Here is a 26,120-nt window from a genome sequence, read left to right as displayed (position 1 = left end):
TGGAGATGAAATTTGCTTAATTAGGTATTTCCCACTTAGCAACTACTTAGTATTTTTCTAAGCTACTTAGCTGGATAAAGTTTTTAGCATTGTAATAATTATTGCTACATTTTCATATTCTTAAAGGAACAGCCATATTTAAAATGTCATATTGGATTAAATGAATAAAAGCAAACAAACAGACATCATTTCTGTAAGGAAATCAAACAAACATGGACAATAGTGAAAACATCTGCTTCCAAGTAGTCAACAAACTCAATACTCCAAATAAAGATGAGATTTCTGCTTCTCTCAATATTATATAAACTCTGAAGCCACTGTCAATAACACTCCCACTGAAACCTACATCCAAATCTGGTTAAACCTGGACCTTTTCCCCCTCAGTGCAAAACAAAAAGAAATTGACCCTCTGCCCTCTGTGATCCACAAGCCAAGTCTCCATTGCAAAACCTCAAGCTATGAACCTCAGAATTCACCAGACAGACAGACCCTTCAGGTCCCAGGTTCCTCTGGACTTCACAACACTGTAAACTGTTTCAGCGTACTGTGGAATAATTAAAATAATGTCCTATAATCACACCAAAATAACAGGAACTTCTGATGTTTTAGTAGTAAGGGATACCAATTTAAGGACTTCTTGATTTTTTTTAAACTTTGCTGCCAAAAAGGCTAAGATAGGTCTTTCAGACGCTTTGTAATAAATAAATGAATAAATAAACCTCATTATGGTTTAATTTCCAACGAAATCATGAAAGTGCAAAAATCACACCAAAAAAGTTCGGTTTAAGTATGCAACCATGGCTGCAGCAAAACATAGTTCTGATCAAAGCATAGATACAGATAAGAGCCAAAATGAGAATACAGAAGTCTCTTCCTCTCAGCCTCCATCCTAACCCAGCTCCCAACTATGGTGACACAGCTTTAGAGTACCTGAGCAACAACTGCAAGGTCTGATTCCTATGACACAGCAGAAAAAGCTGACGCAGAAACCTTCTAATGTGCAGACAGAATTTTAACAGCAGTGAGCTTCTAACAGCACCTCAGGTTAGAGTCCCTAGGTGGCAGAAGGCTTCATAACCCCAAAGATCTGATCAGGGACAAAATTCAGACCACAAGAGAAATGACTGTGGCATATTTTCAACAAGCTTCATTTTTCTTGTCTACTGAATTATCCTTCACGTGTATTGACACTTTAAAGGTATAAGGCTTTCAGTGCAGTGAAACAGAAGGCTCGAAGCCACGAAGATGATGAAGGGAGTGGAGCATCTCCCTTATGAGGAAAGGCTGAGGGAGCTGGGGCTCTTTAGTTTGGAGAAGAGGAGACTGAGGGGTGACCTTATCAATGTTTACAAATATATAAAGGGTAAGTGTCACAAGGATGGAGCCAGGCTCTTCTCAGTGACAACCAACAGTGGGACAAGGGGTAATGGGTTCAAACTGGAACACAAGAGGTTCCACTTAAATTTGAGAAGGAACTTCTTCTCAGTGAGGGTGACAGGCACTGGAACAGGCTGCCCAGGGAGGTTGTGGAGTCTCCTTCTCTGGAGACATTAAAAACTTGCCTGGACACATTCCTGTGTAACCTCATCTGGGTGTTCCTGCTCCGGCAGGGGGTTGGACTGGATGATCTTTCGAGGTCCCTTCCAATCCCTGACATTCTGTGATTCTGTCAATCAAAGTGGCCAGCCAAGAAGCAGCCAAGGGCTCCACGGTCACTGAAGGGAACAGAAACAGTCATTACTCCAAAGATCTGAAGCACAGCTACAGAAAGCTATACAAAATAAGATTTTTTCCACAGCTAATTAGAAAACATCTAGCACTCCCAGCAATGTGCATGTGCGTCCTTAAGAAGTACTCACAAAGGGCCAGGACATGAAGGGACTTTGTTGTGTGCACAGACTGGGACAGAAAAGCACAAGGAAGGTCACAGATCATCCCCCTCGACAGGGCAGCTGATGGTGCCAGGTTCCCCCAGCCCGGTGAAACAGGAAAAACACAGCATTTGCAGCCAGCAAAGCTGATTTTATGGTGTTATACTGCAAGAAAGTGCCAGACAGAATTTTAACAGCAGTGAGGTTGTTCCTGGGGCTACCAGCTCACTGGGCCATCCTGAAAATATCACCTAAAGGTATTCACAGTGCAGTGCCAACCTCCTGAAATCAACTACAGTTTCTGCCTTCACTGATAAAGTGATACACAGTAGTTACCTAATTGGGCATAAAGTATACTTATATAGGACATCACTCATCAACAAAATGTTTATGCTACCTGTTTGATTACTAGAAGCCATGGGAAATGTTAGGGCCTTTTCCCTCCTTCCCAGCTCTACATGCTCATCTTTCAAAAGCAATCATGACAGTATTTCATTTTGATTACATAAAGAGTTCTTATAGACTGAAGAACCACTTACTATATTTAAGAGACATATACAGTTGAATAGAGGAGTACCAAATAACCAAATTAAAAAAAAAAAATGTACTTCAGTTGCATGTTTGCTAGCTAATTAGATTTTATTTATAGCTCCCAGCCTTTCATTGACTGTTTACAGAATTATAACCCTAATGCCACCAGCCTCCAAACTAAACCAGAAATCTCTCTGGTGTCCCAGTATGCTAGGCCACAACACTGCATCTTTGGCATAATTAATTGTTTCTTTCCTTTGGCTTTAGCAGAAAAATTTTAGTTTGCCGTAATTGTTTCTAAGCCCGTTCTTGTTTGTTCAAACACACAGAAGCATTTTAACTCTACCATGTAGAGTTACTGGTAGTTCCTCTAAAAGCTTGAATGTACTACCAAAACATACAATGTCTATGAGAGGAGAACACAGCTGGAAAGTGAGTTTTCATATGTCATTTACTACAAATTTCACTTGAGACAAATTAAATATTAAACAGAAAATTAATAACAATATTTTATACATAAATCATCTGAATAAACTAGTAATTACTTACCATATGTGTTGCGTATTGATTATCTCATTCTCCTTTATAAATAGCTTTTAGGGAAATCAATTTTCAGGGTCACCATCTAAGTCCTGAAAGAAAAAAGCCTAGCCAAAACACCAAAACACCAAAAACTTCGCTTTTTATGGGAAAGGAGTTACCAACACAACCATTGCCTAAAGCAAAATAGCAAGTGTTCTACCTATCTAAACTTAACCATGACTTGGTGGCTAATAACTTAGATTTCCCTTAATATCCATGAGGTCATTTCTTTAACATGTACAGATTCAGCTCAGTGAAGCCATGCCCTTGGACTGGAGAGCTGCATGTAAGCCAGAGTTTAACAGTTTTATTTAATACTTCTTCTGAGAAAGTAACTCACAGCGTCAACTTGACAATGGAACTAGGCAATGCAGAGACATATGAAGACATAAGCCTTATCCAAAGGAATTATGGTACAAGTTAATTTTAAACTAGTTTAAAAGCTAGTTTCAGATACAAAATTAGAGCTTCAGAAAAAGTGAAGAGGCTTGATGTGATGTATCAATACACTTACCACAAGTATAAGCCCTGCACTATATTTAAATAGACAGCATTTGAATACTTAGCTAAATGCAAAGCACTCAAATTATGAGCTACAGCTGTAAAAATAACAGCTGCTCTACTTATTCTTCCTTGAGGATCTGGTTAGATTAACACATATGTAACAGTTATGATTTATTCATTGGTTCCTGAGTAGAAACATAAAGTAGCTAGACTGAACTATAAAAAACAGGTTGGTATAATTTCTCTTTTTAACACACTTGAGAAATAGCAATATGAACCCTCTCGGCTTGTACAAGGCCTTTTTTCTTGTTTAAGAACAGCTAATTTGTGCACATGATTTCGTTATCATGTGCACTGACAGACTAGGCCAGGAAAATAGTCAACACCACATTAAGAATGTCTTGATTCTCAGCTTCTAAAACTCAAATACAGAACCATAAGCTCTGAATACAAACCAACAAACAGTTATAGAAACAGGACAGGAAGCTTTGGGCTTCTCTAAGCACACATCCTTTAAGCTGTTAATTTCAAAAAATAAAGCATTTAGGAGTCTGATGATTAATACCTAACGCACTGAAGTGGTTACTATGAGGAAAATAGTGCAGGTCTCCCTTAATGCCCTATTGGCCCAATATGGCAAGTCTGAAATCGTCATGTGGCTTTAATATCAGCTAGACAAGCAAGACTTGGATAAATGCTGACAGATGTTGCATTCATGTGGTACTTCTAAAATTTTTATACTAATGCATAGAATTGGAACCAGAGGTGATAGGCTTCTGTAGCAGAGATGAGACGGGAAAAGACATCTTCCGTGAAATAAGAACCCCTCCATACCTCAGGAAGTTGCTGTAAGGCAAGTGCAAAGGGTTTTAGCGCACAGCAATTAAAATTCTCTGCCATTTAATTTCTGAAGTTCATTTGGTAAAGAATAGATAAATAAGTACTCGTTTGCGGAAGTACTCTTGTTCAGACTGTGGGCAAAAGCCTGACAGAAATCAGTTTTACGACCTTCCTCGCAAAGACACGATGATTTCAGCCGACAATCAGAGATATCTGGCAGAGGCGCCAAGGCTGGTTGGGCTTTTCTCAGAAGAAGATGATTTGCACCTTCATGTTCTATTGCTTGAGATCAGAAAGAATTACCAAATAAACACATGCTGTCTACAGCCAAGGTTATTTTACAAACTGGCCTCAAACATATTCTGAAATCACATTAAAATTTCCCACAGTATTCAACATGAAGCTATATGTAGCACATATGCTCCAAATTTAAAAACAATCCCTGCAGAAGTAAACCATCTTTATGAGGTTTAATGAAACAAAATTTCAAATAAACTCCAGAGTCACAACACAGTTGTTTGATTCATGTATGTAACTTTTTAAGTACATAACAAAAGTGCAATGAAACAAAGAAGAGTAGGTAATTGCAATGCCAGTTAGGCAGTGTCCACAAAAGAGTGTGGCATATGGTGACTGTCCATTGCTAGTTACACACTCTGCCAGGTGACATTACAGCGAAAGCTTTAAAAATAGATTTTAAAATACCGTGCTATCCTTAACTGATGAGGAAGGACAAAACTGAATTTCTCCTTTTGTGGATGAAAAACTGTTAATTCAAGTAAAAGGCCACTCAATGTGAGCAACAGTTGCTGAACAGCCTCAGTTAAGCATCCAGCATGTGCAATTATACTGAACAGGTATACAAGGAATAAAAAGGGATAAAAGCAAAGAGAATCATCATAAAGCATCTTAATACACTAAAAACTATGTCTATACACCTAGGTACTTGAAAATAAACGAGCAAAATCCTTTCCATTTTCACTGAAGCAAATTCCCAATAAAGCAAACAGCACTTTGCTTGTTTAGGTCCTCAGTTACAAAACTTAGAGGAGAACTGCTGATCCCCACGCAAGCCTCCTCATAAAATTAAGAACTCTATTTCTCATGAAAGTGAGATGAATAATGTAGTTTGCAGCCTAAAAGTTGTCTTCATAGAAAGAGAATTATATAGCTCTATCAGAAATTATTCATTTAATGCTGCAGTCACTGCACAATTTGCGTTATGAAACAGGCCAGACGTAATTGTTCAAATCAGTTCCCTTTTCTGATCTTCAGTGTCTCTCTGAAAGCTTGATGCTGTAATATCAATGCTACAAGTGACAACTTTCACCAATAGAAGCTTTCATAAATGAAATCACGAAACAAAAAGCAGAATTAATACTTCTATTAACTATCTTTAACTTATTTTACTCGTGTCTTAATATTACAGATCAGATAGATCAAAGGCATAGCAACTGTCATCAAAACAGCCCAGCTACAGCCTCTAATTTATCAAAAGTCACTCACTGCCTGTACCCCAACAATGTCAGCAACATTTTACGCAGAAAAACCAGAGTAGCCAGTTATTTCCTAACTATATGTTATACTTTCTCTAGCACAGAATAGTAACAAAGTGTGTGGGTTTTCTTTAATTTTCCTGAAAGTTACTGAACACTTCCCTTCACTAGCGAGTTACTATCAATTTCATGCTGTTTTTTAAACTTGTCTAATAAAAACATTAACTTTCAAGCAGTGACAATTTGCAATTACACCGAGCACAATGTTTCTAACACTTTAATTTTATACACATCTCCCCTAGGTAGCATAACAATGTTTTCCTAATTTGTATATGTGAAATCTAAATTACAAAAAAGCAAAACTGCAAAATCCAAATCTATTCGGCTCATACTCTGCATTTGATCTGCAACTAGAGAGTAGTTTCTAAATTTTACCCATAAACATCCATATAGAAAAACTGCGATCAATGCAATAAAATACTGCATGTCTAGTCAAGCAAAAAATGATAGAACTAAAAGAAAAAAAAAATGAAAATACAATTAGATATATATTCTGCGGCATGTTTATCCACAGAAGATTACCATGCTGTATCAAAGGACTAGAAAAAAAGCAACAAGAAAGCGTTCAACAAATTAATGTAAGATTTCAATAATGCCTGCAGATAGAATTCTTAATTAAAATATCACTATAAAGACTGTTAGCCCTGAGTGAAACTATTTCGGCTTTTATATGAAAACAGATGTACAGATCTACAAAGAGATTAGGGGTTTTTGTTGACATGTTCACCTGCCTGATCTCTGATGATTCTGTCAGACATTTCAGAAGAAGGCAAGGCACGGTGAGCACACCAAATCAGCAGGCCTAAAGGACTCTTCAAGCCACACATGGCTAGACTTTTCCCCAACGAATAAAGAGTTTATATTTTTCCTCCTACCAGCAAAAATAGCAAATGCTTTCTTCTATTGTGTGCTAAAACAAGAAAATCTGAATGCACATGCCACTGCTTCAAATAAAAAAGTACAGGTGCAGAGATACGCAGCATATATAGAAAAAAAAAGCTGTAAAATAAGGGTTGTGTTCTTTCTTTTTAAAAATAACTAATTTTAAAATCTATTAAAGGTTGTCCCTGATATTTAAAACACCATGATATAATAGTGAAAGCAGACAATTGCCCTTGAAATCCAGCGTACTCAGAAATGTTTGGAGACTTAAGCCCTGAGCCTTTGCATGAAATCTAGTATGTATATTTACACAGTATCATACTGAGGGGGCAGTTTTAAATAATGTCAGAGTAGCTCTCATTAATGTTACAATTAGCCTAGACTTCTCTGCATATGATGCCATCAGGAATCTGAATTACACTAAGCTGCTGGTGGTGATGGGGGTGGTGTGTTGGCGCAGCTGCTGTTCACCTCTGGAGATCCATGTGCACAAAGCTCACCCCAACTGGACACACCTACCATCATCTGACAAGAACTGGATCTCTAACTGGATCCAAAGACTGACAGGATTCCATAGAGATGGATTAAATGTTTTATGGGTGCTACCTGCATTCATTATATGTGGTTTTAAACGTCCTATCTGCCTGCAAAGAAATCAGTGTCTTCAAGAAAAGTTTAAGTATATTTATAGTCAGTTAAAATGTATAATAATTGCAGCCTTAGGTCAGCAGATTCCATTTTCTGGACGTATCACAAGACCCATGATAGCCCATACCATTGAAATTGTACTTTCACAGGACTTGAATAAAAAGAAGCCATGCTGACTGTTGAGTAGAAGTGTCACTACAATGGACTCAAAAAAATATAACATCCTCTCCATGCCAGCATGGAATAAAGTGGCTACAGGCACAGTTCTAACCATAGTGAAGAAAGCACGAAAAAAACCTGAAGAATAAGAAAAAAATAAAGCATGAGATTCTAAACAAATATTTCTGTAATTCACAAAAAATGTGCCTTGAGGAATACAAACATCTAACATATAAGAACAAAAAACCAATTGCAATATCAAAAGATATTTGTAGAAGATCAATCTCTTCGCTACTCAGGACACTATAAAAATGACATTTTAATTATCTGTGTATATTACAGCACTAGAATAATAACCACTTTAAATCCTGCACATCTGTTGCTGTATTTTCCCCATATTTGAAGGACACAGAGCTTAAACCCCACCACATACTCACCTCCTACCAGTGAGATTTTCCTTTTTTACATGATATATCGTTACTTTGCTAAAAGCCAAATCACTTCACTCGATCCAGAAAAATCAAAAGGAGAAAATCTCCCATTAGCTGACCAGCTGCATCAGAACAGGCTGTCAAAGGGACCCTGTGGGCCAGCACAACACGGTTTAGGAAGAGCAACTGTGTCCCACACTGCAGCACTGGTTGTGCTATATTACACTTCTGTCACCCCAGCTCCTTCTATCAGCACATCTAATAATCAAATACATTACATGCCTGTCACGTTATAAGTCATCTGAGCTGTAGCAATCAGAATTCCCATTTGAATAACGTAAATCATCATAATGCAACCTAAGTCCCTTCTCTACAAACAGCAGAGCAAACAGCCATTCCACAGTGCTCAGATGTTGACCTCTGAGACTCCAGGCTGTGCTGACTGTCCATTGACAAGTCTGAAAATATGATATGACAGACTTAACCATAAAAATACAACAAATAACCCTTTTGATTTTATTACTTATCATCTACTACATGTATTAAAAAAAAATCCTAAGCAAATCTCTGTGAGGATTTGAAAAGCTGTGATTTAACAGACATTTCAGTATTTTCAGAAAGCAGATGTATCCCTAAATTGCATCCCAAAGAGGGGAACGAAGACAGCAGCTACTGCTTCATGGTTTCAAGCAATACTTTACAACTTTTCCCTAAAGAAAAACAACTATTGCCTGAAATGTCTCTCTTTCTCTCTCATACACACAATTCTTAAGAAGTCATTTGCCAGCAGTGCAAATGCAAAAAAAAACCCAGAAACTAAGAAATGCCAGAATGTACATATATCCATGACTGGTACATGCTGGGATCATCGCAAACTTTCTGCCTTACTTTAGTCAGCACAGACAATGGATATAGCTCACTTAATGTCATACATGCAGTTGTCTTGTTTTCTCCACGTTACTCAGCATGTGGCCCAATCCCTTACATATTTTATATTGTTTGTACCCTTCTGTACAGACAAATTTCAACTGACTTTAGTTGCAGGAGCGTCTACTCAGCAATTCAGCATCCCAACCTATATATCTCAAATGTAAAAACACATGATAACAGACAACACGTTTAAACCTGTGCTGCTTCTCACCCTACACAGAAACCTCACTAGAGGGACAGCGACAGATTACAGCTCTACAAAATGCTGACAACATGTCTTCCAATTTTCACAACAGATCAGACAGGGCTTCCACAGAACAACCTTCTTCATTTCACTGCTCTGATTCATCTGTTCAACAGGGCGAAAATTAAAATCGCACTCATCATATAATTATTATACTACAATGCATACACATAGGGCATTTAAATGAGGCTGTACAGGCAACTGCATGCTTGATACAGCAATTCTGAAGTGTTCTATAAAAGGTATTCAAAAGTATAAAATTTCCAAGCTCTTAAAAAAGCAAAAGTATTCCATCAGATGACAGGAAACTTAATACCTTCCCAGATCACCTGCAACTTTGAAATCATAAAGTCTGCTGGAAAATTCACTGTTTCTAGAAGCAAGGAGATCGCTGTTATCTGTAGAAAGTTAATTTGTGGAGCTGGTCCATAAGCACCTTACCAAAGTATGTACAGACTCACTTGATGCTACCACTGATGCTGTGCAGACTCCTACCATCAGAAGTGAAGCAGCAAGCTGTGTTGCACTCTGGGCTCTATAGGAGACTCATCTCTGAGTCTCTCCTCCCCTTCCACTAATGCCCCTTCCTGTGCTTTTACCCCATTCCCAGATTCTGTTCAGGCAGCTCCTTCACATCACCGCCAATATCAGGTACTACAAGTCCCGTCCACACACGTGGATCTCCGCAGTGCCAGTCCATTCCTCCTCCCCCAGTATCCTTTTCCGACTGCCAGTTCTCGCTCTGGGTCAAAACAGACAGAGATTCTTCCTTCACTGTGCCTCCCTCCGGCAGACAGAAAGCTCCCATGCCATTCAAAAGAGAATAGAAAGATGTAAGACTTCAATCCCCCCCCCAAAAAACAACGAAAACAAACAAAAAATCTCTGATCCGAATCACAGAATCACAGAATCGACTGGGTTGGAAAAGACCTCAGAGATCATCGAGTCCAACCCTTGATCCAGCTCTAGTCCGTTTACTAGATCATGGCACTAAGTGCCATGTCCAATCTCAGTTTAAAAACCTCCAGGGACAGCGAGTCCACCACCTCCCTGGGCAGCCATTCCAATGCCTGATCACTCTCTCTGTAAAGAATTTCTTTCTAATATCCAGCCTAAATTTCCCCTGGCAGAGTTGAAGCCCATGCCCCCTTGTCCTATTGCTAACTGCCTGGGAGAAGAGACCAATCCCCACCCGGCTATAACTTCCCTTCAGGTAGTTATAGAGAGTGATGAGGTCACCTCTAAGCCTCCTCTTCTCCAGACTAAACAACCCCAGCTCCCTCAGCCTCTCCCCATAGGTCTTATGTTCAAGTCTCTTCACCAGGCTTGTTGCTCTTCTCTGGACCCGCTCCAGCACTTCAATGTCTTTCCTGAACTGAGGGGCCCAGAACTGAGCACAAAACTCCAGGTGTGGCCTCACCAATGCAGAGTACAGGGGAAGGATCACTGCCCTTGTCCTGCTGACCACGCTGTTTTTGATACAGGACAGGATACCGTTGGCCTTCTTGGCCACCTGGGCACACTGTTGGCTCATGTTGAGCTTCCTGTCAATTAGTACCCCCAGGTCCCTTTCTGCCTGACTGCTCTCCAGCCACTCTGTGCCCAGCCTGTAGTGCTGCAGGGGGTTGTTGTGACCAAAGTGCAGGACCCGGCACTTGGCCTTGTTGAACTTCATCCCATTGGAATCAGCCCATTTTTCCAGTCTATCCAGATCCCTCTGCAGAGCCCTTCTGCCTTCCAGCAGGTCGACACTCCCTCCCAACTTGATGTCATCAGCAAATTTGCTGATGATGGTCTCAATCCCCTCATCTAAATCGTCAATAAAGATGTTAAACAGGACTGGACCCAACACTGACCCCTGGGGAACACCACTAGTGACTGGCCACCAGCTGGATGCAGCCCCATTCACCAGCACTCTCTGGGCCCGGCCCTCCAGCCAGTTCTTAACCCAGCGTAGAGTACACTTGTCCAAGCCATGGGCTACCAGCTTTTGCAAGAATTGCAATCAACTTCAGTTCTACACTGGAGAACATTCACTGTACACAGAAATGCCAGAAAAATTTTAAAAAAGAAAAGAAGAAACACCAGCAGCCACTATCTACCCACTTCTAGCAATGCTTAAATGAGATTATTTGAACAGTCATTTTTTCAGAGGTTTACAAACTGGTCAAAACAGAGCAGGTATTCACAGGGATACTGAAAGACACTCCTCAGTATAGTCAAATTGACTATATTCACCTTGCCAAATTGAAGTTCCTGCTTCAAAGCATGCAAGTACTAGAGCTTTTAGAAAGAAAGGTTGATGGAATTCTTTCTTTTGTTAATAAGTTAAAGGAAACCGAGCACTTTCTTGTGAGTCTTATGCTTAAAGTCAAGTACATAGTTTGCTCTAGAATTTTCTGTGAAAAATCAGCCTGAAGCAAACCCAGAAAAAAATTATTGTTAACCTCAACAGTTAGGAGCTGGTCAAAGTTGGAAACTGGAAATATAGTCCTGCAAAAGGCAGTATATAATGCCTTCTTCAATAACAGAGCACTACCAACTACTCTGCAAAACTTCTGTCACAGTTAACAAGTATAATTCAAACATCTTTGTGATAATTTTGACTGGATGACAGAATAAATGATCGCAGATAGATATAAAATACTCTAAATCCTGAAAAATTAAATTGAAAAATTGCAAAAACTTTTCACTAATTCTTTCCAACTAACTGTAATTGACTAAAATACGTATTTTCAAATGAAGAGAAATGACAAAAATCCCTAACAGATGGGACATTGTATTCTACATACCAATCCTCCATCTTCTACTAATGGCGACTAACAAATTCAAGTCAAATCGTATCTCACACCTAACAGCCCACGACACAAGCAGATGGTTTTAATCCCACCAAGGAACATTCTCTTCTCTGCTGAGAACTGCAAGGTGACGTGGCCATCCACCTTCATCAAAGTCCTACGTTCCGTTAGGAAATCCATGTCTCTGGGGCCATATGCGCACTAAGAAAGATACACACTTGAGGAAAAATATCTGCATCAGTAGAGTTACACAAACTTTCTCCTCTGATGGTGGTAACTGCTGAAACCAGGACCCTGTTCACAACACTAAGAACTTTTGCCACTACACAGAAAGCAGTTCCCTGCTCAGCCATCCTCTCCCACAGCATCCCCATCGCCTCAAAACTAGGTCACCAAGATCACCAGTAATCCTTGGCAGTATCGACTGTGCATTTCACTTCCCCCTGTCTAAAACCAGAGCAATTAATTGTATAAAATAGCAACATATAGCTGCACCAAATCATCCAGCAACAGTTATTAATCAACTTGTAATGAAGTATGAATGTAAATTTTGTGTTTTCTAGACCCTGTGTCTACTTATGTATTACCATTTACTAGAATAGCTCAATTTCAAGTAGAATGTTTTGCTGTTTTCCAGTTACCTCTAATCCTCCCAATGCAGTTCTTAGTTTTCACTGAATTTGCCCCTATTTATTTCAGTTGAAATACTAACACCACAACTATTAGGTGTAAGAGGATAAACAGAAGGGAATAAAACCACCCTTGTATAATAACTATTCAGACTTCAGGAGAGCCCCAAAATATTAGCCTGATACATTGGAGCAAGAAAAGTCATCAGGATGTTGATGTGAGATTATGATCATAGCACAGTTCTTACACAAAACCAATATCCTAGGTATTCACTCTATTGAAGGGGATCTTGTTTTAGCTGTACACATGGCCTTATGCACCAAATTTTTACGTGGAATTCCACTCAAATTCCAGCACTCTGCCTGCCCCTTGAAGAATTCCTGTGACTCACAATGCCCAGTCCCCTTCTTAATTTCAGAAACAGTAAAACCCCTGTGGAAAGCCCATACCAACTTTTGATCAGATGGTAGCCAGAATTTACCTAACCTTTCTGTGTTTATCTATTAAGAAACTGAGCCACAGGGAATGTTTAGCTTTAATTTTCAGTTGTAGTTTAAACTTCGGTTCATACATATTTACATACAAGGAAACCCACATTTCACATGAACTAACAACTTTATTTTAAACACATGTACAATAATATGTGTGCAGTTCATAGCTAGCTTTTGAACAAAACAAAAGAGAACAATAAAAGCTTTTGGAAGGCGGTGGGCTGCAGAGTGAATTCCCCCAACCCTGGCTTTGAGGCAGACTGTGATGGTCCCTCCAGGACTCTGCCTGGCAGAGATAACAGACGCTGTCAGAACAGGCTTCCTAGAGCACATTGCCCAACTGTCTGGGAAGGGCAGGATCCAAGGATTTCCCAAGGAGAACATTTCCACATCCAATCAGTCTTTCAGCTCTGCCCAGACAGTCCATAAAAGGGCTCATATTGCAGGCTAAGATGTGATGAAGGGCTGAGAAAAATCAGTCCGCGAAAAACTAGATGAAGTCCAAATTAAATTTTTTGTAGTTTACTTAAGAGAAACTCTAATCATTAACCTTCCTTATCCTGTGTCACTTCCTTATCTTTTTTTAAATAACTGGTGAGATACAATTATGCTGTGATTTTTTTTTTCAAATAAATTAAAAAGTATTAGCATATCTCTAAAAGGGAATTTTTTTTTAAATAATCATGAATGCTCAATCCAGCCTAAAGATATAAGTACCCATGTGAAGGGGACTTAATATACCAGTCTTCAACATCACAGTCTCTCTCCCCACTGGCCACATCTGAAAGGTTAAGTAAAACATATCATATAGATATTTCAGCCAACCAACTTCTGGAAATCCTGTAAATATTATTTATAAAACATTTTTTGTGTCAAGCAAGTATCATAGTTGAAATATTACATATTTCTAATTTCAAAACAAGGACATTTCCATCTCTTCACTAACTGCAATAATAATAAAACATGTCTAACGTGACCAAACCAGGGAACTGAGAGACTCAGCTGGCAAACAAAGAAACCAAAAGAATTGTAACAGATATTGAAAAGAAATACATTCCACATGCTCCAAGATATTTTACAATGGAACCTTAAGCTATGTATGTGGTTGAATAACAAGATGTATGACTACATGCAGATAAATATCTGGTTTATTTATCCTTGGTAGGCAAACAAATAGACCTCATTAGTGAAGTCAGTTCAGGAATAGGGCTAAACAAAGAGAAAAAATAGAATCAGATAAGGAACCAGGCCAGATTATATTTCACATTCAATATTACTCACTTAAAAATAAAGGAAAACCCAACAAAAAGGCAGAGATAATAATATAATCTATTGTTTGCACAAGAAAGCAAAAAGATAGGCTCATCCAACTGCTCTGTTTTCCTCAGTTTTTCATTACTGCACTGTTTCAATAAAATAAAAATAATAGTAATAGATATAAGATGTGAATCTAAAAAAACCTCTGGAAATGAAAATTTATGACTCTCCTAGCAACTGTATCTCACACGCTTGCATATATGCAGTATTCTGCATGGTATTTGGTGTGGGCTTTTACGCTTTCACAGCAATGAGGTTGAATTATGGTTGCTGTGGGAACTATATCTTTTTGATTTTTTGACTTGTGCTATCATCTGAACTCAAATATTACATTAACAGAGGTAAGCATTTGCGTTGGAGGTATTTGGGGGTTTTTTTGTTTGTTTTTGTTGTGTTGGTTTTGTTGTTTTTTTTTCCCAGAGAAAGGAAAAAAGATCCTGCATAGGTGGATACATATGAACTATTTTTACCAGAGAAACAACACACAGCTCCACGTCTGGAGAAGTACAGTGCTCTAATTAGTCTCGCACTGCTCACACTGAAGTAAAATAGAGTCACATCAAACCTGTGAGCCTAACGCAGCCGGATACCTAGTAGTATGCAATTATGTTGTTACAAGTTTGGGTGTTGCAATCTTCCTTTATTTGTTACAAGATTTAAGTACACACTTTCTTTCAGGTATCTGATGAGAGGCTATATATACGTATGTGTCAGATGTTCTGCAGCTCCTTCGTTAAGTGAGCACGCTTTGCAAGTGTGACAGGGCTGTCACAGTCGGTATTGCCCAGCCCCAGTCAGCACAGGCTTTGCTCCGGGTACTTTATGAAAACACAGTAAAACGACGCGATTTCTGCCATAAGAGCATTGAGCACTGACATTTGACATGTAAGACGGGTCACAAGCTGCTACAGAGACTCACTTCAGCACAGGAGAGGGAGAGACGGCCTCTTGAACTATGAAAGATCTTCTTTAGCAGAGAAGATTTGTCTCACAGTAGAACCAAGCTCAAACTTTGAGGTCAGTTTCCTTGAACCAAAATATTCTTTTTACTATTTCCCCACTCGTACATTTTATGTTTTTATATCATCAGGAAAAAGGGAGTCAGTCCTTTAACACGCCTCTGTGCATTTTGGGAATTGCCACTGAACAATTATGCCTCTAAAATCATAAGATTAGAAATCGGAAACAACAAGTTGATATTGCAGTATTTTTAAATTGAAATCAAATGCGTTGCATGGTTTCTTCTTCACAAAAAGTCAACATAGGTATTACATTTTAAGTAAGATTTTTAATTATTGGGGAGGAGCATGAGGAGACGGAAATCAAAAAGCAACATAAAGTCACAAAGTTCCTGAGGCATGGCGGTACCTTTCTGAAGAAATATCAGTGCACAGCTACACTAGGCAGACCCACAGGTTCTCCTTTGCTTCCTCTTACAAAAGGTGAGCATTCCACTAGGACAAGTATTCCTCGGGACCACAGTCTCTAAGACACCCAGGAAAAGCAGTCGACCTATGGCTGTGATTCCCTGGCTTAGAACAGGAGACACATGCACTGAAAGCAACAGCTTACAACAACAAAAGAATCTGTTCACATGAAAAACCTCAGGAGAAAAAAACCACACATTTTTAATTTTTCAAATTGTAGTGCATAAAAAAATAAGATTTATTCTTAAAATGTGACTGATTCTTATTTTAAATTGATTATATCTACTTTGCATACCATTATGAAGGACTCCAAGTCAGGGCTTCTTGCAAATAAAAATCTGAAGCATGGGATATTTCCAGAATAAACATTCAATTTCAAAGCAGAGTTTATAATGCTATCACATGAGCATACCAGAGAACCTTCAAAAGTAAGAGTTTTCTGAGAGACAAAAACAAATATCAACAAAAAACAGTTTTTGTATTAAAAATTTCAAAGACCATTATGTTTACTCAATAAGACAGATCTAACAAGAAACCACTAAGTCTTGCAAGAATAACACTTCTGCTCTGCATCTTTGAGTCTAGTCATAACACAGGAGTTTATTCTGGGTATAAAGAGAACGAATCTTAATATAATTCCCATCTCCCAAATAAATTGTGGGTTATTTGTGTTTCAGGGTTTCTCCTACTAAATGTAGTAACTAGTAATGGTGGTTGTTCGAAATGGAGAGGCACATCACTAACAATGCAACCATGCTAAATAGTTTTACAACCCCCTTTTGAATGATACCCACTCTCTCTATGAACAGAAACTCAAATCAATGGCCTCTGTTAGTGTCCAGACTTATTTGTCTCTGAATTTAGTACATCACCTTTAACTGTAATACCAAAATAGTTCCAACTAAAATAATGAAACAGTCTCTTGCATCATTTTTCTGAATACTTGGTAAAAATTACAATATACTATAGGCAGAGAGAGATTTATGAGGTTAACATTTTGTATATTCCTGCAATCAGCCCAACTGTCAACTTCATTTGCTGTGACATGAGTCTCTAGAAAATGTGGTTGTAAATAAAAATAGCCAAAACATCTGGGGAATGTATGCAGTCTGAAAAGAAATTGTATTTAATGGAAGACTTAAAAACATACAAATAGGCTATCAGTTTTAAGGAAATATAAATATTTAAAATACAGGTTGTTTCAAAAAGATGGACCCAAAGCAGTATATATCTTTTTGAAACACCCTGTATGTTATATTTGAGCTATAACAGCCATGTATCACACATATGCAAAATATTATGTATATAAAACAACCAGTATTTATTCATGTACTTATTCTGAAACTTCTTGGAGAAAGAAAACATCAAACACACATACACTGATCTAATTTAACTTTCTTGGATTTTTATACAAATATTGCATGAACATAAGAAAAAAGTGCTTGTGTGTACAGGTATGTTTGTGTGCATGTAAAAAACACATTAAGAATTTTCAAAAGCATTTTACAAAATAACTCAAAATAAGCCACAGAGTTCTTCATGTTGGTACGTTTATGTTTTGGAATGCTGTACATGACTTCTTAATGTAATGTCTAAATGTTCTAACAAAGCAGTTTGCATATGTAACCTGAAGGCCACATGACGATAGCACGTGTAGGTATGAATGAAAGCAGTCAGAGGTTTACTGATTGGAAGTCTTCAGTAAGTCAACTGCAGAATACTACCACATGCAGCAACATTCAGTGTCAATTACAAATGAAAGGCTTAATTCCCACCTGCCAATGGCACTGTAAGGACTTTTACTCCTATATTTATTCCCAGAAAAAGAAAACTCCACTGACACCTCAAAATTCGCATGAAATGTATAAGGTTGAACACCCACAAAGAAATAAGCAGCACAGTGCTGTATTCACTCTTCTTGATGAAAAACAAAGACAAGCTTCATAATACTAAGAGCATCGTCCTTCCCTCTTATTGACAAAAACCACTAAACATATTATTAAATTGAGAAAAGACTCACCTGTTTCTCAGTACACTAGTTATCTTAGGAAATGAAGTCGCATCACTGCATCAGTTACTAACACAAAACAAGCAACAATGAACCTGGAGATATGATAGCTTTGACAAGATTTATCATTACAGCAGGCAGCAATCTTGAGTTCTACCAACCAAGGAACACCAGAACCTAGCTAAATCATGCACTTTAAAATATGCCCAGAGAAGTCTGTTCTACTTCCTGACCATCATTACAAGTTTTAATAAATACATGTTATAATGCCTTCTTCCAGTACCTCGTAGTATTACTTTTATAGCCCACAAATGGTATATTAAATCACTGCAAACAGCATTGCAGTTCTAAATTATAATCATAATTACAATTATAAGCAAACTATGAACTTAGTGACCAAAAAGGACAAACAAACAAACAAACACACACATCCCAAGGGATTTTAAAAGATACTTTGTTAAGTTCAAAACTGCTAGAAATTTATGAGGTAGCTCCCTCTTCTGGATTACCAAACAGTGACAATTCAATTTAAATGGCAAGATGCAGAATTTGGTTAGTAAACAACGCCTTTCACTATCTGGGGGTTTTGTCATATACCATTAAGTGACCACAAGAAGACTCACAAATATGCGAGCTACTGACCATTATTCTGAATAAGGAGTTTATATCTGAGCAGCATACTAAGAGAGAAAGGTAGTTGAAACCCCTGAATAGTTTGATATCATTTTGGAATTTTTTCATCATAAAAGCATGCAAAAGAAAAAACATTGACTTCTGCTTCAAATCTCTGTGTGTTTTACTGAAAAATGCATTTTACTGTATTTCACTGAAAAGAAACAATAAATAAGAATACTAAAAACAGGTCACTTTCCCACCCATATGGCCTGCAATATGACTCCTGAATCCATATTTGCAGAAGTTAAGCTTCTGGGTTATAATTCTTGAAACAGAAGAATTTATCTTGGAATTTCTTTCAGCTTTAACAGGTTCATACAGAAAAAAAAAAATGTACAGTAGGAAAAACTCTGTGCATCAGCTATTCAGACATTCTGTGAGACGGCTTGTACAATTTCTGCACACATTTATAGACTGGAATTGGAAAACAAAAAAAATCAGAAAAAGGGGTACTCTCAATCCCTGTATAAAGCTCAACTCCATAAAGGAACTGAGGCTTTCTGACTTGACCTATAATGGAAGAGGAGGCTTTGGAAAGACCTGGTGATTTTTCTTCCTCTCAGCTGGAACCACAGGCAATTCTCTGCTCTCTAAATTGTCTATCCCTATTCAAGCTGAATGATAATGTTTCATTTAAATACAAAAATTAGCCTAAATGGAAAAGTTGTGACCCACATGAAATCACTGTTTACTTCACCAGTGTTATTGTTTATACGAATAAATCACAACATAAATTAAATTATTCCATATGTAATAAGAAAGAAGGAGCATAAAAGAAGTCCTTGTTAAATTCTGGACTAGGTAACTTGGAAGCATGATTTTTGACTTGCTAATACCTGCATAATCAGGTGCACAACAGTGCGATTTCATCTTTCATGATACACATACCAAGTGCATCTTAAAGGATGCAGCCAACTGAAACACCCAAGGAAATTCTGATCATTCAAGCATGGACAAAACCAAAATTGCCAGGAGTTATCTGGATGGAACTGAAAGGATCATGTAAAACGGTAAGCCCTGTAGACCTGGAAACAGTGACAGAGAGAAAACAGCTAAGATTTGCTGTCTGGGCACCTTCTGCAAATGGCAGATTTCCAGTGACACAGAGGGGAGACCCCTCTGCCAGACTCTGCAACAGTCAATGGACTGAGACTCCCCACAATCCCCTTAGCAGAGAGAAGAGTTACGGGGGACAACAGGAAAGTAAAATTAAAACTGAGGAAACCAACAGAAACTAGAAAACCCAACTGAATATGTAAGTAAAGACATTAAAAAAAGGAGGGAAGGAGGGAAGGAGGGAAGGAGGGAAGGAGGGAAGGAGGGAAGGAGGGAAGGAGGGAAGGAGGGAAGGAGGGAAGGAGGGAAGGAGGGAAGGAGGGAAGGAGGGAAGGAGGGAAGGGAGACTAAAGAGTAAAAAGGCAACTGACTGAAGACCACATCGTGGAAACAGAGGTTATGAAGGCTGCAACTTCTGGCGTCTAAGAGTTAGAGAATTAGCTAAATAAGTACAGCATGTTAGAGGGAGTGAGTTGTCTTTGAAAAGGACAGAAAAAACTGAAAAACTGGTTAAAAACCAAAAACCTTAGTCTGTTTTTCAAGCTTCATCTAAACAGCAACACCACTTTTCAGGTTACTGAAAAGGAGCTAACATCTTCAGTCCCATATTTACAAAAGAAAAAAATTAACAAAGTGTTAACAAAGTATTTGCTTTATGGTCAAATGACACTTAATGACTCATAAGTGAAAACACACTCTAGCACCCATATTAAGTTCCAATAGAAACACTCTAAAAGCAAGGGGTTTATAAATCATTGCAATTAAATCATCTTAATGCACTTCATTAAGTACTTAATGTACTCCATAAAAATCAAACCAACTCTTACTCAAAACACAAAATTAGGAAAAAACAAATGAGAAATGTAAATAAGCCACTCACCTTTTCCTTTTCATAACAAGTACATATACTTTCTGGCATTTTCTTATCATTCGAGAAGTCTTTTTTATAATAATCTAAAGAAATATCTGAATGAAAGATCCTTACAAAACTCACATCATGTACAAACAAAGACTCAATAAAAGATAAAAATATCGCAAAATGGCTTATTATTGTAGATAAATATCACTAAAAGTAAAGCTATCATATGAAAAATATAACTTTAATATACCTTAATCCTTCCTCTTTGTCTGGCATGCTGAACTTTCCACATTGAAACTTAACGTCAGATTGTGCAGCAACAAGCAGAAGTATAATTCAATGTCCACATTTTCTTGTAAAGAGTAATTTACTGGGTCTGGTCTTACACAGCCACATATAATGTTATAATGGGAGTAAAGTACGATGATAACAATTTTCAGACAGGAGGCCTTTCCCTGCGCTGCAGCAGCACCCAGACATCAGTGATAGTTAAACAAACAAACACCAAGCGTAAAATAAAGAGGGATGAAATACAGGGAGCTGCTGCATGTATAAACAGGGATGTACCAGAGGGTACGTTAAAGTACACACAAACCCTGTGGCACACCTTGCAGTGCTATGTGCAAGCTGGTAGTGTCATAAATGTACGCTGGGGTAAGACAAGGGGTACACCAGTCCCCCCCAAGCACTTTGGCTTCCTCTGAAGAAACCCAGAATCAAGCAGTGCAGAACAGGCACAGTTCACGACGTTAAATCTCCAAACTGGACAACTGGGAGCCCAGAACTGTAAAGCACATCCATCCATGGCCTCATGGAAAGACAACATCCATTCATGGTGATCAAAAGAAATGTTGGCAAACTGTGAAGTGTTAAGGAAAGAGCTGCTACCACGCCTTTTTATAAGAGATCAAGGAAAAGTCAAATTGTTTGCTTCAGCCAAAAAAGGAACTGAGATGTGAAAGCATTTATAGATGGAGACTTCCTATTTAATTAGACCTTACTAATGAAGGCATGACTCACAAGGACATTACTTCAGTTGTAAGCTCGTACAATCACATTGCTTTCCATGGATATCATGTAATAATGGAAAAGACAGTATTAAACCAAATCCAGACTTACTGCCTTTGATTGAAAACTACAGTAAACAAAAAGCTATTGGAGGTAAACCTGACAGTGATTAAATTCACAGTCATCAGTTCACAAGTCTTCTAGTCTCTTCAAATGCTACATTATTCAAACAAACCTTTACAACAAAATAGTATGTTATTCATGTTCTTAATAACTATATCTTAAAATTACTCAGAAATAAAATGCAATGTTAGAACAGCACAAGGTAAGGAAAGTTCATGTCACAATTCACAATGCACTAAGGCTAACAGGGCTTTCAGAGCATAAAGTTACGAAAAGGACAAAAAGAAAGTTTACACTGTAAGTCAATTTCAAGTTTCAGATGACCTAACTTTAAGACTGAAAAATAAAAATATTATTTTTGACTCAAACCTTTCATTAACCATATAATCATTACGGAATGTAATGCTATCCAGGATTATGTAATGCCATCTTAAAATTCACAGCACAGAATATTTCAAACATGCCTTAAGTTATACAAAGTTTGCAAGAAGCCTAACGTGATTTGGAACTTAAAGCTATAGGTCCACTAGATAGTCTGTGCAAATGGTGCAAGATTTGACTTTTCAAAAGTGCCAAGTACTAACTGCTTCATAGCTGACATCCAGCTTCTATCAAAATCACATCCTTAACTTCTATATTTCATTTTGCTAGCCAATAAATGGATACTCTAATACTGTTCTTCATATAGCTTTTGTGAGGCTTCACTTAACGTGAGCAAAGTGCTTTGAGATCTTTAGCATGAATAAAATATATTTTGCACTTAGACGTTAATTATAGAAGTAGCAATATTTGAAACAGGGTTTTGTTTCAAGGCAGCAAGACTAAATCAAACATTATTATCTTGGCTTTGATTGCGATGTTTTACTTACTCTATTTTTCCCTTGCATTTGAAATATGCAATTTTGCTTTTCTGTTATGTAAATGAATGTTTTTCATCTAACACATCTATTTTTGGAAAAAGAATAATTTTCTTTCCTAGTCTAAGACAAAAATGTTACAGAACACAATTCTGAAGTCTAACTGACAAGAGCCAGCCATGCAATGCAAGGCCACTGCACGCATTCAATAGCAAAAGCAGCAAGAGGTACCCAGAGGATTCAGTGAACTTAGAATACTAATATGTAAATGTTTATTTATACAGATATAGATAAACACATAATATTGAATATACACAAATTAGTCCTTCTGTTCATTGGGTGGGTGGTCCTAATCAATGCAGCTGCAATCACAAGAGTTGTAGCCCTTCTGAAAAGTAAGAACTGGGATAAGGATGGGAAATAAATCAAAGGAACAATCCATTTTAAGTTAAGGATTCTGTTTGGCTCTGTGTAATTTAAGTTATCTGAGGCAAACTTCAGCAAAGGAAAAAGGCTTCATCCAAAACACTGGCATGCAAAAGAGGTCAAGCCACTTTCCATAGGAGTCCTTCCTTTAAATATTGTTTCGCAGCTCTTCAAAGTGTGGTGATCGTGCTGCTGTACGTGTTCTTAGATATCAGTGGCATTTAACAGACAACATGTATTCTGGAAAATGCATGCCATATTTATATATAATCCTATTAACATAAACAGGGTTTACTACCCACAGATGACTTTAACTCCAGACCTTGTGTGACCAAATTACACTGCTTCAGCCACTTTCCTGTCCTCTGAATTTCACATATTCCCATGCTGAGTAAAGAAGAGGAAAATATGTAACATTTCCACTTAAGTCATGGAGTAAAACTGGACATCCATAAATTGCAAGTGTTCAAGAAAACGGAAGTCAGGGTTAGCAAACTGATTTTTAAAATTATGTCATGTGAAAAAAGATGACATGAAAAATCAAAGGAATAAAACGCCTGTTGAGAAGAAAATATTACAGTCTCAAAGCAGTGCTGAAACACTGGTATTTACCCAGACAAATAAGGTTAAGAAGCCTATTGTACTTATCAAAGTCTTTAAATGAAGGAAATGCCCACCTAAAGCTTGTTTTCAACATTCCGTGATGCCTAAGAAATGCTGCCACTCACTCATTACACTCTCTCACACGGATGTAATTTCCACCCCCACCTATCGTCATCACATCTGGTTTGGTACGCAGTTTCACCAAAAAAAAAAAAAAAAAATCTAGGCACAAAATCATAACATATTTTGATAAATGCTTTAGTATGCAAGTATGTGTAATTACACACACTATTAAGTATAGTTTGATATATAAACCACCACAGAAAAACTGGGGGGAAAAAAAAATAAAGTTATTCCAAAGCCCTGATCAAGATGTAGGTTATTATTAACACACTGGGGTTTAAATCACTTCTCCAAACAGCAAGATGTAATACAGAACTTCACATCCCACAGAATCAAGACAATAAAGCTAAAAGAGACCCTTAACAGGTAATGTATCTACCTGCCCTAAGGCAAGATCTGTAGCTTTATCACATTAACCCATGTTTGTGAAACAAACCTCAAATATCTCAAGTGAGTAAGATTTCATTGTCTACCTACACCATATATTCCAGTGCCTTCACCACAGGAAAGCTTTCCTGATGCCTAACCTGAAGCCCATCTATGACACTGTGTCAGTTTCCTCGGCATTGCAAAGTTTTTCAGCCCAGCTGAACTTGTGACACCTTTAAGTCCTTACAGACATAAATGCCTTCTCCTCGGAAATGCATTACACCAACAGGCCAGAACAGCGGGATGAGGTCCCAGCTCCACCGAACTCACTGGAAACAGACACTGCAATATGCTCACGGACACTGCACACTACATATCATCTGGCGCTCCAGAAAATATAGATTGACACCTAAGTTTAAATACTCTGCGTGTTCAAAATCATACGTGATTCAGAGACAGAGGGGAGACTTTCTTGCCCTGGCACCCAAAGGCTGCTCCTTTTCTGAATATTCAAAAATAAAACTTTCTAGGCTACCTTTCCCTTCAGAGTTAAGGGAGAATAAAAAAAAAGACCAGAAAACTTTCCAGCAGCCTCCCCCGCACCAGTAACCACCGATGCCAAGGCCAAGAGGGCTGATGCACTCTAGGCCGCTAGCTGTGAAACCCAACTTCTCCCTCAAAACAAAAACAAAACAAGACAAGCCCAAACACGGGAGGACCAACACACCCAGACCACCAGCAGCCACCCCCGAGTACTCACCTCCCCACCGACCCTACATGCCATCATTGCCCCCCACAGGCCTGACACCCCAGGCAGCCGCCACTTTCTGCCATGGCTGTTCGCCCGCCAACGAGCCACATTCCTCCATGTGCCACCAACCCAGGGGACGCACCCCGCCTCAGCACCCCTGTACTCACCTTCAGAGACCTCGAACTCGGCTGCTCCATTGAGCTGGTAGAGGCACCAGTCACCCGTGCTCTCACCAGGGGCGCCGGCAGCTGGGCAGGGAGGAAAGGCAGAGTCAGCCGCGGCAGCCGGTGCCGGCCGGGGAAGAGGGCTGGGGAAGGGAGACGGGAGAGGGGGCAGTGGAGGAGAGAGGCAGAGCCGCAGGAGTGGGGAAGAGAGATGGAGGGAGCAGAGAAGTGAACGGAGGGATGACAGGGCACCAGGGAGGGCCGGGGGAAGGGAGAGCGTTTCCGAGTACCCTGTTTGTGGGACATGTGTGTCGCCCTCCGAAAGGCGCCCAGCGCTCTGAACTGTTATTTGCTTTGCTCCCAGCGCCGGTAGCTCGGGGCGCCTCCTCCTTCTCCCAGCGGAGCGGGCGGCGCAGGCAACCGGCGCTGCCTCGGGGCGCTCGGGGAGCCGGGGGAGGGCGGACGGGAAGGAGGGGCGGCTCCGCCCGGAGCTCCCGGCGGAGGCGGCGCAGCCTCGCCAGGACCCGCCGCTCCGCGCCCCACCGACCCTGCCGCGGCCCCAACAGGTGTGAGCGGGCACGGAGCAGCCCCAGCACCGCGGCGGGGCTCCGGGGGCTGCCGGCCGCGCTGCCCCAGCGGAGCGCCGCGGGCTGGGAGGCTGCTCTGCTTGCGGCGAGCCCGAGCCACGGCGCCACAGCCTGGCCTTCCTGCCTGGCTCCCTGCGCCGCCCGGGGCCGAGGATCCTTCCTGCTGCGGGTTCAGCTTCAGTCGTGAACTCCCCGTCAGGTGCCCCGGTGGTGCCGTGTCCCTCCACAGTGCCCCAGCCACAGGTGCCCACGGTGCAGCCAGCCTGGCACACGAGTGCGTGTCCCTGGCTGCAATCAGGAGCCTGGACACACAAGAACCCCTGGAGACCATCACACACCAAGGCCTTGCCAGTGTCACCCATGCTAGCATCCATACCATCTCTCCCAGCTCACCACACCGAGCACCAACAGCTGCGTTTTCCTCACGACATTCACCTCAGTTCTCCTACCATCACAGACGCACAGAATCACAGAATGTAAGGGTTTGGAAAGGACCTCAAAAGATCATCCAGTCCAAGCCCCCTGCTGGAGCAGGAACACCCAGATGAGGTTACACAGGAATGTGTCCAGGTGGGTTTGAATGTCTCCAGAGTAGGAGACTCCACAACCTCCCTGGGCAGCCTGTTCCAGTGCTCTGTCACCCTCTCTGTGAAGAAGTTTCTTCTCAAAT

At 39.6% G+C, this 26,120-nt stretch overlaps 1 protein-coding gene across 3 annotated transcripts in view; it reads right to left on the bottom strand.

Annotated features, from left to right (window-relative positions):
* Positions 1 to 25,345, bottom strand: part of PPP2R2C (protein phosphatase 2 regulatory subunit Bgamma) — a 205,069-nt gene extending 179,724 nt beyond the window's left edge. The window contains exons 1-2 of one of the 3 annotated variants that reach the window (XM_065060500.1): positions 25,154 to 25,345; positions 24,867 to 24,947 (exon numbers count right to left, since the gene is read on the bottom strand). Coding sequence is in view for 1 of the 3 variants with exons in the window: in XM_065060496.1 (XP_064916568.1) it covers positions 24,867 to 24,947; positions 25,154 to 25,169 (97 nt within the window). In the remaining 2 variants the exon portion in view is untranslated. The remainder of the gene's footprint in view (positions 1 to 24,866; positions 24,948 to 25,153) is intronic. The other 2 variants (XM_065060496.1, XM_065060503.1) reach the window with 2 other exon arrangements.
* Between the last annotated feature and the right edge of the window lie 775 nt (positions 25,346 to 26,120).

Source organism: Columba livia, chromosome 4 (genome assembly GCF_036013475.1).
Source record: "Columba livia isolate bColLiv1 breed racing homer chromosome 4, bColLiv1.pat.W.v2, whole genome shotgun sequence".
In the NCBI taxonomy this organism is placed as follows: domain Eukaryota; kingdom Metazoa; phylum Chordata; class Aves; order Columbiformes; family Columbidae; genus Columba; species Columba livia.
Note: the sequence above shows the minus strand (reverse complement) of the source record. Positions and strands in the feature narration are given on the sequence as shown.